Below are 13,309 nucleotides of genomic sequence, written 5' to 3'. Positions count from 1 at the left end.
GTAAAGCTAATGATAAGATAGTTTTCAGCAAGGATATTGCTTTCATTAGAGGATTTGAATGAGGGTGTTTTCAGTAAATTTTGTCAATTTATTGTTGGAAGATTGCAATGACTAATAATGTGAATTGAATTGGGTGATCTAAAGGTCAATTTTGTCATTTAACGCCTTCATATAAGCCTCAAAGTGAACTATAAGTATTAACGTTTCTCAAAGTGGACAGTCAGTGACAAAGTATTCCTAATTGGTACATTATGTACATAGTATTAAATATGGGATGATCACTTGCTTCTTTGTTTTCCAATCCCATCGCATGCTCTCCTCACTCATGCCCTCTCATTTTCTTCTTTTTATTTTTTGAAGTCACCATTAATTAAGGGGAGTGATAAATCGACTCCCATGTGTCTTTCTCTCTCCTCTAGGTTAGAGAGAGAAAGAAGAGAAAGATAGACACATGGGGAGTCGATTTATCCATTTGGGGAGTCGATTTATCACTGCCCTTAATAAAATACGAGAAGAGTACAAGTGCACTCCAGGAGTAGAGACTCCTCCTTATGCAAGTAAGCTCAAGAAGTTCCCGATTTGGTACGAGCATCATGCATCCAAATATCTTTTATCTCATCCAGTAGATTGGCGAGCTTCCACGGACCGGCGTTATTCACTTTGACCTACCAGCCGAGCAACTATTTCAATGATACATTTACTAAGAAAAATTACTAAACAACTCTTACGGTTAGAGAAGGAATTATCATTTAGTTGTCTATTGATTGCTCCACAAAATAAATGGTCTTGATTTTAGTCGTATCTACCCCTCTCCCACCATCCCTCACCATTGGGTAACCCAATATTCCTGGAAAAAAAAAATTCATCATAGCCAAACGTGAGAGCATGAGAAATCCCTAAATAAAAATTCCTTACTTTAAATTGTGGTTTAAATAGGAAAGATAAGGAGAGGTTTTAAAATTTTCATTATCATAATCCAAAGATTGTTAGTGATTTTGGATTTTCAAAATCATGTATTTTGCATGTTTTAGTGTTTTGGAAAATGTTTTATCAAAAGCGTTTGGGAAAAAAAATGTTTTCTTGGAAAGATTTGCTTTTACAAAAGGATGTAGAAGTGTAGTTGAAAAGATAGTCCCCGTACCGGATGAGAGAAAGGAAAGAGAAGGGCTTATAAAGCACTACACTTTTCTATTACTTGTTGATTGCACATTGGGTTGAACCCATGGTTGGACTCGCGGGACGGTGCAACGCACCGTTAGCACACGCGCCGCGCGTGGCGTGGGCAATGGGCTATAGGGCGCATAGTGGCGCTCTTTTAGGCGCACTTTGCACGTACGCAACGTCGCGATGAGCGATTGGAGCCTTTAATTTTTTTCAGATTTGATCTGCACCGTTGGATCAAGATGAAGGTGGACCGGTCGGATGAGTAGGTCAAATGGTTCGTAGGCCCATCAAGCCGAATGGTTTGGTTGGGCTTCGGTTTGGGCCTAATGGTCAGCCCAACGGGCCCATAACTCCAACGGTCAAAGAGTGTGATCAAATGGGTTGTATCCCTTCACACTGAAAAGACACCAGGTGGTCTACAAAATGTGCAGAATTCAGTCATTTCAAACATAGAAAAACGAATTGGCAATTCTGACAGACTTTACACTCTCTTCTACACTCCTACAAAATCCCCAAGTATTTCTACATATTGTTTTTCCTTTGTTTACTGTTCTAGATAATGTTTTTCCTTTGTTTACTGTTTTAGAAACTGTTTTTCTGCAGAAACAGTATCTAGAAATTTCTCTAAGGCTTGAAATTTGGGAAGGGCATTTCGAGTTTGATTCCGCTAGTGCTACGCGTCATCAAACATTAGTAGGGCTTCCCTACTAGGCTTCATTGTAACTTGGAGGCAATTCGCGGATCCTCTTTGCACACTACTAGCGGGGGCGAATCTTGTCTTAAGGAAAGTGATATCACGCCTTGAAGCAACAAGTTTCTGTTTTCTATAAACAACAGTACCCTCAACTTTTTCTAACAAAGATAATGTTGGTGGAAAACATTAATAATTTTATGAGGAGTGCTAAACTGAAGGGCGCCCTTACAAAATCCAACTACGAGAGCGCCCCCATTGGACCATCTCACCGAAGTGCATTTATAGTGGCCCCTGTTGGATCATCTTAAGGAATTGTATTTATTTTGGTACAAAAAAGCCACGGTTGGATCACCTTGGTTGCACAAAAGCTTGGCAGCCATTGGAATTTGGTTTGGATTTGGCATGCTATTCCACGTTTGGTTGCCAAAATGCACTGAACTCCCATTGATTCCCTTGGATTTCTCTCATGTAATGATTGCTTGTCTCTTTCTTGTCTCCTTATTCCAAAAGCAAAGAATTATGGTTGAACTTTCTAGAGAATGATGTTCTCTCTTCGTCTCTCTTTTCCCTCTCCCTCCTCTCTCCATATATTAGTAATGACACCCTCTACTTTTTCTCCTACTCTCCCATTATTTGCCGCGCAATCAAACATTACTACACAACTCTCCAGGTAATTCTAGGCAAATCAAACTTCTTGTCTCTTCCCTTTGACGTCCTATTCCACTACTCTCCGATCTCGTCCAAGCAACCAAACGTAGTAACGAATTGCATTTATATTTGTACAAAAAATTATAAATGCACTCCGGTGAGATGGTCAAATGGGGGCGCCCTTGTAGCTTTTTTATAGGGTGCCCTTCAATTTAACACCCCTCTTTATTTAAACTAATTTTCACGGGCGATGATAAATTCGCACCCCCTGTAGAATGATTCACTCCCTTGTTATATGTAAAACAGCGTTAAGAAGTCTGGCACCACAATTCACATTAAAACTTACAAGTGGTGCGAATCATCCCACAAGGGGTGCGAATCCAATCTGAAAAAGTTGGCTATCGTTGGAGATCCTTCTTTCTGTTTTTTCCCACTATAAAAATAGAAATTACGCAGAGAGACAAACAGTGGGAGAGATGAGGGTTGGAACCACGAGTCAGGCGTACGGGGAGGCTTCGTACTGGGACAGGAGATATAGCCAAGATGAAGGCCCCTTCGATTGGTACCAGAAATACCCTGCCCTAGCTCCCTTGTTCCATCTCTACATGCATCGTCACCATCGAATCCTCATGGTTGGATGCGGCAACTCAGGTCTTATCTCATCCCATTTCACTTTCCATCTTCTATCTAGAGAAAGAAAGCAATAACTAAAATTTTCTCAAAGAAAGAAATTAGGTTTTATTGGATTGATCTGGAATTATAGCTTCTGATCTGTAGATCAGACGGTATAATTAGGTACTGAGAGTGTTCATCAGTATAGATCGGAAAAATGGCCACTGGAGCCCAACAATGGCAGATGTATTATTTGCCATAGCATTGTACTCTACCTTGCATTGACCACATTTTGTGCCTCTTTAGATTGTGGTTTTGTGTGAATTCCTATGTAAAATGACCCAAATTGCAATTTGGATGTACATCCAAACGCACCTTAATTTAGAGGGGAATGATATGAATATGGTTAATTTAGAGTGATATTATAATAAATTGAAGGTCCCTCCTAAGTAGAATTTGATTAGGGTTGGTTGAAGTCATCTTTTTACACAGGTAAAAAAAAAGAAATATTTAGAAATATTTTCCTTTCCAAACTTTTCCATAAAATTCCTGCAATCCAGACAGAAGCCAGTAATAGATGTCTGGTTTTAATTTCTAAACATCAGTTGCCCAATTAGCATTAATATTGCCCTGCAACTTAAAACATGGAGGATGGTGGTAGTAATAATGCACTGGAAACATAGGCCTACAGCCTAAACATGGAGGATGATGGTAGTAATATTGCACTGGAACCAATGACCCCCCAATGTATACTATCCTTAGAAATGGCTGAGCTGAGTGAGGGTCGGCTGAGCTGAGTGAGGGTCGGCTGAGCTAAGTTTCTCTTTCACCACCGTTCCCAAATTACTCCCACAACGTACACCTCTTCAGGCTAAACCTAGTGCCGGATGAGAAATTTGATTTGTATTTACAAATGGACCCCTAGGTGATCCGCTACCCATATCTTTGCATTTCATCTCCTAACTCCCTACACATACCTGTCAGTTATGCCATTCCTCCAAAGCACCTCCTCTCCACGTCTTCTCATACCAATCTGTTATTGGTGAAGCCTGATCTCACTCTAATCTGGAAAGTACTGTACACTTTACTCTGACTGCGGCGGTCCCGCTCCCTCCGACCCGAGTTTTTAAGGTATTTTTATACTGGGGGTAGTTTTGTACTTTCATGAATTAGGGTTTTTCTTTATTGTAACGCGTTTCTGAACGCCATATAAAAGGGATGTGATATCAGGAGTCACTATGGAGAGGCGTGAGGGTTTGTAATCTTTTCTTCAGAATAGTGGAATCGTTGGCTTGTCGCTCTGCCGTGGACGTAGCCCATACCAAACTGGTTGGGTGAACCACGTAAATCTGTGTGTTCTGTGTGTGATTCTTTCGTTTATCTTTGCATCGTTATTCTGCTGCGTTGTTAATTCCTAACACAATCAATATTGAATCTTTTTTTTAAATGGTTTATACTTAATAGTCTATGTTCATTGTTTAATATCACCATATGGTATCTCTGTCTGTATTTGTAAGCACGATTGCTGCCCTTATTGTGGCCGAGTTTTATGCATTGGAAGTGTATATAGACAGCAGTTCATACATATCAATGTGTTTCTGAAATGTTAACAGAACTTGGTGAAGACATGATCAATGATGGTTACCAGGATGTTGTTAACATCGATATTTCGTCGGTGGTGATTGAAGCTATGCAAAAGAAATACCGGGATCGTCCAGAGCTCAAGTGTATCCTATTTTGTAGTTTTAATACTGTGCTGACTGATGGTTTCATGATGAGATATTTTAGTCCCTATTTTGTTCCCCTGAATATGTGGACAGATATTAAAATGGATGTTCGAGACATGAGTTCTTTCGAATCTGGTTCATTTGACACTGTTATTGATAAAGGTAATGTCACTCGTCATAGTTCTGTTCCACCTATTCTACCCATTCCAATTGTTCTTTTTCTTTTTTCTTTTGCAATTTCCAAAAATCTTTTTTGTTGGAAAAGCATATGATTTGTGAGATTAGGGGCTTACTTTTGTTTTCTCATGTCACTTTTTGTATTCAGGAACTCTAGACTCTCTTATGGTAAGTGCTGTGTCCTTTGGATAGCTTCTATCATTGCAGAAAGATGATTACTTACAACAATTTTTGGTGTGCAGTGTGGACATAATGCGCAACAAAATGCAAGGATGATGCTAGAGGAAGTTGGGAGGTAAGAGTAACTATTATTGACTGAATGAAATAGTTTCTTACATTTTATTTTCATATTTGGTCTGCATTCCATATGTTGAACCAGTTTAACCAAACTAGCAGGGTCCTCAAGAGCACAGGAGTCTATATTCTGGTACCATTTCCATATTCTCAAGCCTTTTGAGTTCAAGATCTTTCAGCTGTAATTTTTACTTAATGCAGCTTATATAAAATGTATCTTTGTGATATGCTAACAATTGTTTTTTGGAAATGCAGATCACATATGGTGCTCTGAATTTTCGACTACCTTTGTTGAGAGAGACATGCTTGTGGACAATAAAGCTCCATGTAATGGGTTAGCACATACCTTTTTTTAGTATGATGGGCACAATATGTATGCATTCAGTGTCATGAGACTTTTCTCACCAAAGTCATGTTTTTGGGTCTGATTCGTCATTTAGGTTTGTTGCTGCTATATTCCATGAAATATCTGCCTTGTTATGGGGCAAAGATGTCTGTTTAATTGTTACTCCCATAGTTCAATATATGATGTTATGAATCTGACTCCTATAGGACCGTACCTTTCAAATTGCTCTTTCTTTGTATTTACCAATAATGTTCGGCTGCTAAGGATTAATTGCTTGACAGCAAATGATCAGCTTTGTCACCCATACACTCCATGATTGGTGTTTTACTGTTGTCGAGGACTTTCAGTTTAAGAAGAAAACCCACCCTCACGTTCTTTCATTATAGCGCCTGGCAAAACTATTTTTGCGCTTTAAAGCCTTGATATAATTTGTCTTTGCATAACATGCCTGATTCTCACAGTTGCACTGGCCCATAAATTATGCTATCAAATTATTATTATTATTATTGTTGTTGTTGTTGTTGCCCATTCTTTTAATTGTAACATGATCTTTATTGAGAAACCCGAACTTACAGAGGACACGCTTATTAGATTGCTGGATGGCAACCATTCTCATTCATGGAGATTTGACCATTTGCTGGATGGGATTCAGGATCGATTGGCCAGTCATCTTACCTCATTCAAGCACGTTAGAAGATCGGCTAACAATGATGTGAACAGGTTAGCTCGGATGTTGTGGCTAGGGATAGCTGGAGATATTAGACTTCCTCCCCCCTCAAGTTATGTTTCTTCTTTACATCCTTTTCTTTTGTATTTGACTATCTCGGTCTCAGGGTTCCTCCCTTTCTCTTCTTAATAAAATCTTTTATCATTCATACACGCAAAAGGGAAAACAGAGGGTGCACCAAGACCAAGATGGTCTTAAGCATAAAAATAAGAACAGCAAAGAAGAATAGAAAACAGGAAGGGCTCATATAATGTCCACATTGAGGAAGGAAAATAGGAAGGACTCATTTGACGTCCATAATGAGAAGGACTCAAAACTAGAAGTGGAGGCTCTGGGGCCACCTCCCCAAGCTAGCGAGGCCACTACCTCACTTAACTGACCAAAGAATATTGAAAAAAGAAATCCTATGACCTAAAGATCCATTCACAATCCACTGACCTGCGACCAACCACATTAAGTCAGTAACAACCCAAAGAGCACCCAAAGAGCAATGTAGATCAAATTTCAAAGTATCCGAGAAGGGATTAATAACCATGACCCACTGGGGTCCTATAAGACCCCTTGGATGGCTGGCTCCAATGAGGAGGAGATATGGGGCCTACCACACTAAGTTGGTAATAACCCAAAGAGCGATGGAGATCAAATCTCGGAAGTATCCGAGAAGGGATTAGTAACCATGACCCATTGGGGTCTTATAAGACCCCTTGGATGGCTGGCTCCAACGAGGAGGAGATATGGGGCCGATCACACTAAGTCGGTAATAACCCAAAGAGCGATGGAGATCAAATCTCGAAGTATCTAAGAAGAGATTAGCAACCATAACCCATTGGGTGACAAAGCTGCAAACAATGCTTTTTTAACAACTGTTTAAAATTTCGCCGAGATCCAGTTGTCGACTCACCTGAGTTGACTCCCGTATACCTTGGTAATTCTGAGTTTCTCCCTACCAAGTCAATCAAAACTCCTTTGACTCGCTCGAGCTAATGAAAAATTCATTCCGACTATCATTGGATCACCCGAGTCGACTTCCTTTTACCTTGGCCGAGTTCTCTTATGAGTTTGAGTTTTGAAACATTGTTTTTAACATCCCAGTTGTTTTACTTTTCTTGTTGAAAATCCTTCAATTTCTTTCTTTCAAAATATTCCAAAAAATAGCAAGAAGGCAAAGGGGCCATAGGAGCTTGCTTCTCTCCGGCGAAGGCGCGGAAGCCCACTCCCCAACATGATCTACGATCGACTTGGGTAAAGCCCATGATGCATAGAGACAAAAAAAAAAAATCTTTCATGGAGAGGAGGCCACCTAACAATGAATCAAAAGGTAGTCGACCGATTCTGCATCAACATTACACATTGAGCACTTGTTGGTGATAATGCACCAACGATGAATAAATTGGTCCATTATTAAGATCTTATCTAGACATGTTTTGTAATGAATTGCAACCACTCGGGGGTATGGGTGGGGAATATACCAAAGCCTGTCTGATGGATTGTCCCACCATTAGATCTTGTAAGATGGATATGAAAGAGCTATCAGAGAACACCCCAAGGGTACACCATCTCCGAATGCAACTATCCTTACCAATATGTCAAATGCCACCATCCCCACCTCCTTGTTAAAGAAATTCATACAAAAGTAGTATCTCACTCAACGTTCCAATCTGGGACCACGTAAGGTCAACCACCCTCTCCTCCTTTTCCACAATCACCTTGAAAATGCATTGAAATCAAGGAAGCAGGATTCTTCCCTGGGAGCCTTCGATTCCCGCTTCGATTCCCGTTTCGATTCCCGCTTTCGATTCCCGCTCTGGCAACCTTGAGTAGGATTTTTCCTTGGGAGCCTTCGATTCCCGTTTCGACTCCCGCTTTCGATTCCCGCTTTGGCAACCTTGATTGAAATTCCTCCTTAAAAAGCCTATCACCAACCCATTATGCCAGAATTTCCCTCAGTTTCCTGCTCTAACTATATATCTTGTACTGTTATTGAATTCATTCTTCAACTGTGGTATGTCTCTCCAAGCTGAGGCTCCCATTATTCTATGTGAGAGAGAAGGGACCCACCTCCCCTGATTATTATCATTTATTATTATTATTATTTTTGAATGGTAACTGAATATATTAAAAAGGGAGAGACCGAAAAAGTCCCCCTGCACGCCCCACTAAAACAGAATTACACAAAAGAGAAAATGAAAAAGAAAAACAAAACAAAAAGAAATTATCATTTATTATTATTATTGTCATTATTTATTTAAAATGTATATTACTACACGTCATCCTGCAATGTAGTTCATTATATTAATTGTTATTAATGAGGCATTCTATTCCTACTTGCCTCATTGAGTGTAGTTGGACTTGTGCGTTGTGGTGTACGATGGGAACATTTTACCTGTTGTCATAGGATGTGCTTTATGCTAAAAAGTTGCCCTCATGAAAAGAAGAAACAGTTATCTTTTTCTTCATTGTAGACTCAGTAGGAACTATGGCATAAAGTTTTAAGTTGGTTTGGGGGTTCAATGTATCGTTCCAAATTTCACCAAGAATTTTTTTGAGAGCTAGAATCCTATAGATTGGGTTTTTGAAACTTGAAACCTATGAGGACAACTGTTCCTTATGCCACTTTATGGATAATATGGAACGACAAAAATGTCTAAGTTTTCAATGAGAAGAAGAAAGGGTTTTCTTATCTTGCTGTGAAGATCAAAACTTGTTTGCTGAGTGGACCACCTGCAGAAAAGAAGTTTGTGGTAATTCGATCACCAAGCTATTTAGATTTGGGAAAATAAATGTGGTTGAAAACCCTCAAAAGGTAGGTGATGGTGAACTGGTCTCTTCCTCCCAAAGGGAATGCCAAATTAAATTTCGACAGCTGCTGGAATTGACTGTGCGTTCAGACAGTTTTATTGGCAAGCCCTATTATATTATTTTGACCCTGTCTGTAAAACTGATTCTAATGAAGCCAAGGCTCATGCTTTGCTTGAGGGGTTGCATGTTTTTTATATTTCCTTCACTGGCAGCCTTGTGATGGAGGGGACTTCCTCTAGCACGAATGCTTGGGCTAAAAGGGGCCAGCGACAGTCCTTGGAGGCTTTCCTCAATTATTGGAGAAATTGCAGATAGGTGTAGGGGTCAGGAGTTTACAATCAGCCACATCCAAATAAGTGCTAATGATTGGCTGATAGGCTTTCTAAGAGTGGTTTAAGTAGACAGTCCTTATTATTGGGGCAATCTTTGCCGGATGACTCATTGTAATCTTTTTCCTTTCTTTTTTCCTTAATTGTCTTTTCAAAATAAAAATGGACGCACTTGTCTCATGTCGTACTCTGTTATTATGGACTATCTCTAGTGATTAGTGACTGTAATCAATGAATTTATGGTAGTGTCAGTTCTAATCAGACTCAAAAAGCCTTTCTAATATCCACATTTTCATCACTTGTGTTGCCACTAATGCTCTGACCTACTACTAAAATTGAGTTTCAATGTGCTTGCTAGGGATTTCTAGATTTCTTCCCACTCATCTACTACTACTGTGGCTCTATTCTATTGGCCACCTTCTTCCAATAACTTTTTCAAGTTCAAGTCACTTCCTTTCTCTTTGACATGTAAGAGAAGGCTGTTCTCAGGGCCATCATTAAGAGAGCTTGAATTACTCGTATGATCTGTCCATTGATAACCTACTGAACGATAATAAATATGTTAGACATTGGTGTGGGTCATGTAGCCTTTCAGTAATTTCTGGGAAAGTTACCTGTATTTCATGTTTTCACCCCGTTTTTAGCTGTTCACAAATAAAACTGAATAAAGTTTACATTAATAGAAATTTTGTTCTTTTTTCTGTTTGTTTTCATCATCTTTGACAACGAAGTAATCTTGCTTCAAATTGTATCTCGTGATTCCCTAGATTTTCGTCATAAGCCCATGGATCCCAAAGAGTAAGAATTGGCCTTTTTTTAGCTTCATCGGTCTTGATCTTTTCAAGTTTGTCATTTGCAGAAAAGCTTGGATTTGAGAGAGGTTCTGAGCATAAACTACGTGAGCTGACGGATCCCATTCCATTGAATAAGGATGGTAGCTCAGCCATTGCAGTCCTTGGTGAAAATCCTGAGGTTCATTACATCTATGTTTGTATCAAGGTCAGTAGCGATGTTTTCCAGTCTCAATAGCAACTCATTTTCTTTAAATCCCAATTTCCGTGATTTATCACTTCGACTTTCCTCAGGGGTTATGCACAGGGTTGAACTATTTCAGCACATTGACCTCAGAGTTGTCTGAGTTTATGCAAACGGGCCCAAATCTGTATTGGATCCCCCCCTTGAAACATTCCCTGCAGACGATGCCATTAAGTCACCTGCATTAAATTGTTCATATACAGATCGTTTGATTAAACAGAAAGTTTGTATAGGACAAGATTTTTAACTTCCTGTGGAAACCATCACATGAGCAAGAGATCATTTGACTCACTGGGTGTAGGATGTTCTAATAGCTTATCTTTCTTTTTTAGAGAGAAAGGGAAGAGAAATCAGAATGAAAGGAAAACATTTTGAAGAAAAGAGATATCAAAGAAAGAAGAAAGTGTTTTTCTTTTTCTTTGATATTATAATTTCGAATTTGTTTTCAATTATTTTTGCTAAAGATGCAATGGTATTTTATTTTATTTTTGTAAATATGGAATAATAAGAAGAAAATTCTTTTGTCCCCTTTATTATTCTTATTTCTTATAAGACAACAACCTTTGTTTTGAGCGTGGTTTTCTTTAGGAGCTGAAAGTGTTATCCTCTTATTTGGTACCATACACTGGATCATTCTGCTCGATTTTATTTTGGCCTTCTAGCAGTCTGATTTTGATTCTCAAATATTAAAACCTTCGAATATAAAACTATGGTTCATTATTTGCTTAAGCTTATAATTCCCATTGCAGGATGAAGAGTCTTCAAGGCAACAGCATTGAAGCAAGGAAAACCAGCTCTGCCGAGGTGGAGGTGAAGAGTCCTGCCTGATTTTTTTTTCATTTTGAGTTCTCCCTTGTCACTCATATTCATGTATTCATGTTAACTACGGACTAATTTATCTTGCCATGTAGAAATTTCTCCTCAATATCTGTATTTTAATGGGGAGAAAACATTAACTTTCTCATGAAAATTGTATCTTGAACAGTTCATTCTGTAATGACTATATTTAAACTCTCTTCAATTCAAAGATACCGTGTTTTTTTAATTTTTTTTTTAAAATTTTGAAATGGAATTCAAAGATGCCGTGTTACAATTATTTTCTTCTACTTCTGCCCTGTTTTTTTCTTGTAGTACACATTGCAATCAACTTCAAGATACGAGTAGAAAGAGAACAGGTCTTACCTTCCAATTAGTAACTTTCAAATGATGGCTAAAAAGAATAAAATTTCGTAAACATGGAACAATTACATTCAACAGGCAAAATGATCCCCACATCAACCTAGCAAGCAAGGGTTTATTTTAACCTTGGATAGACTTGCTATCTTGTGTAAATGTCGACCCTTGTCCTCGGATAAAATATAATTAGAACAAAATTGGTGAAGAGGGGACAACTAATTTTAAGATAAACTCATCTAAGCAGGATCAAAGGATTTCTATTCCAATTGTGAATAGGTCCATTACTTGGATAATTTTGATTTTCAATGAACAACCGGATTGGATACACTGCTTGTATGGTATACATTATCGACTCGAACAGAAGATGGCAAACCTATCCAAGGATAAAATAAATCCCGGGTTGCTATCCCCATAGAGAACAGCCCCATTAGGATATTGTTAAATCATTATGATATTTATGGCCTATGCACATGATGCCAGCAATCAACAGTTCCTCTGGACCAGAAGCAAGGCTACATTTTCCATGATCCTCTTGCTAATGAGGAAGTGATATCTGCACTCCCCTATTTTAAAAATCCCAATTAAAAAAGCATAAAGGAGGGTGTAGGGTTGAAAATATGTGGCTTTAATTGGTGCCTTTGTTAAAAAGCATGAACGATGGCGTAGGATTGAAAATATGTGGGTTGAATGGGTGCCTTTGTTAAAAAAAGTCGAAAAAAGTGATGTGTAATTCTATTAGAATTTTGGGAGAAATTCAAATAATTCTCTCATTTTCTCTTCTGCAATATATATATATATATATATATATATATATATATATATATATATATATATATATATATATATATATATATAATGTTCCTGCGCAGCTGCTCAGATAGCTTATTTGAGTAGCCGCTTCAAAAACTCATGTGGCCTACATTTTTGGGGTGATCCAAAGCATTCATTTGAAAGGCTCTTCTATGGATAGGGTGTGCACAAAAAATCAGCACTATAGGATCATCCTAACCCAATCAAAGGTGGAGGGGAAAATGGACAGACACTGTTTCTGAGCATTTTTTCCCTCCACAAATGGCAGGGTTAGGATGATCCTAAAGGGCTCATTTTTGGTACACACCTATTCATGGAAGGGCCTTCCAAATGAATGTTTTTGATCATCCAAAAAATATGGAGCCACATGAGTTTTTGAAGCAGCTGCTCAGATAGCAGGAACACTTAATATAAAAAAGCCTTTATATATATATATATATATATATATATATATATATTAAATGGCAGCAGAGACCAACATCTTATTCATAGAAAAAAGCCTCCTGGTGTTCCATCTGCAATAGAACTTAACTTAATCTATTTAACCAAGTACATTATCTAGAAAGACTTAGCTGATGTAGTTGAAATGGGCTACGATAACCATCCATATCTCAATAGGGATGAGATGCACTTGTATTACTCTTATACCATTTATTGATCATTATGGTCAATGGGTAACTCCATAATTTCATTCTTAATCTCAATCTTCAATTGAGACCATAGATTATAGATCAATGATTGCCCCCATAAGATCTTACTTGCCAAATCATT

General features: G+C 38.4%; 1 protein-coding gene across 2 annotated transcripts; it reads left to right on the top strand.

The window, feature by feature from the left end:
• The first annotated feature begins 2,853 nt into the window (after positions 1–2,853).
• On the top strand, positions 2,854–11,597 carry LOC143852867 (S-adenosyl-L-methionine-dependent methyltransferases superfamily protein). Of its 2 annotated transcripts, XM_077362500.1 has the most exons (10): positions 2,854–3,157; positions 4,732–4,845; positions 4,939–5,007; positions 5,171–5,190; positions 5,265–5,317; positions 5,419–5,449; positions 5,572–5,643; positions 6,315–6,441; positions 10,377–10,516; positions 11,302–11,597. In XM_077362500.1, the coding sequence occupies exons 1-10, from the start codon at positions 2,983–2,985 to the stop codon at positions 11,329–11,331; spliced, it is 831 nt and encodes a 276-aa protein (XP_077218615.1). In that variant the 5' UTR covers positions 2,854–2,982; the 3' UTR covers positions 11,332–11,597. The 2 variants fall into 2 exon arrangements, with proteins under 2 accessions (XP_077218615.1, XP_077218616.1); XM_077362501.1 differs by lacking the exon at positions 6,315–6,441 and having other exon boundaries at positions 2,860–3,157; positions 5,572–5,650.
• Positions 11,598–13,309: the final 1,712 nt, after the last annotated feature.

Source organism: Tasmannia lanceolata, unplaced genomic scaffold (assembly GCF_043159265.1).
Source record: "Tasmannia lanceolata isolate RefF3 unplaced genomic scaffold, GAP_Taslan_0.1 ptg000019l, whole genome shotgun sequence".
In the NCBI taxonomy this organism is placed as follows: domain Eukaryota; kingdom Viridiplantae; phylum Streptophyta; class Magnoliopsida; order Canellales; family Winteraceae; genus Tasmannia; species Tasmannia lanceolata.
The sequence above is the reverse complement of the archived record's forward strand: the minus strand, read 5'-3'. Positions and strand labels throughout refer to the sequence as shown.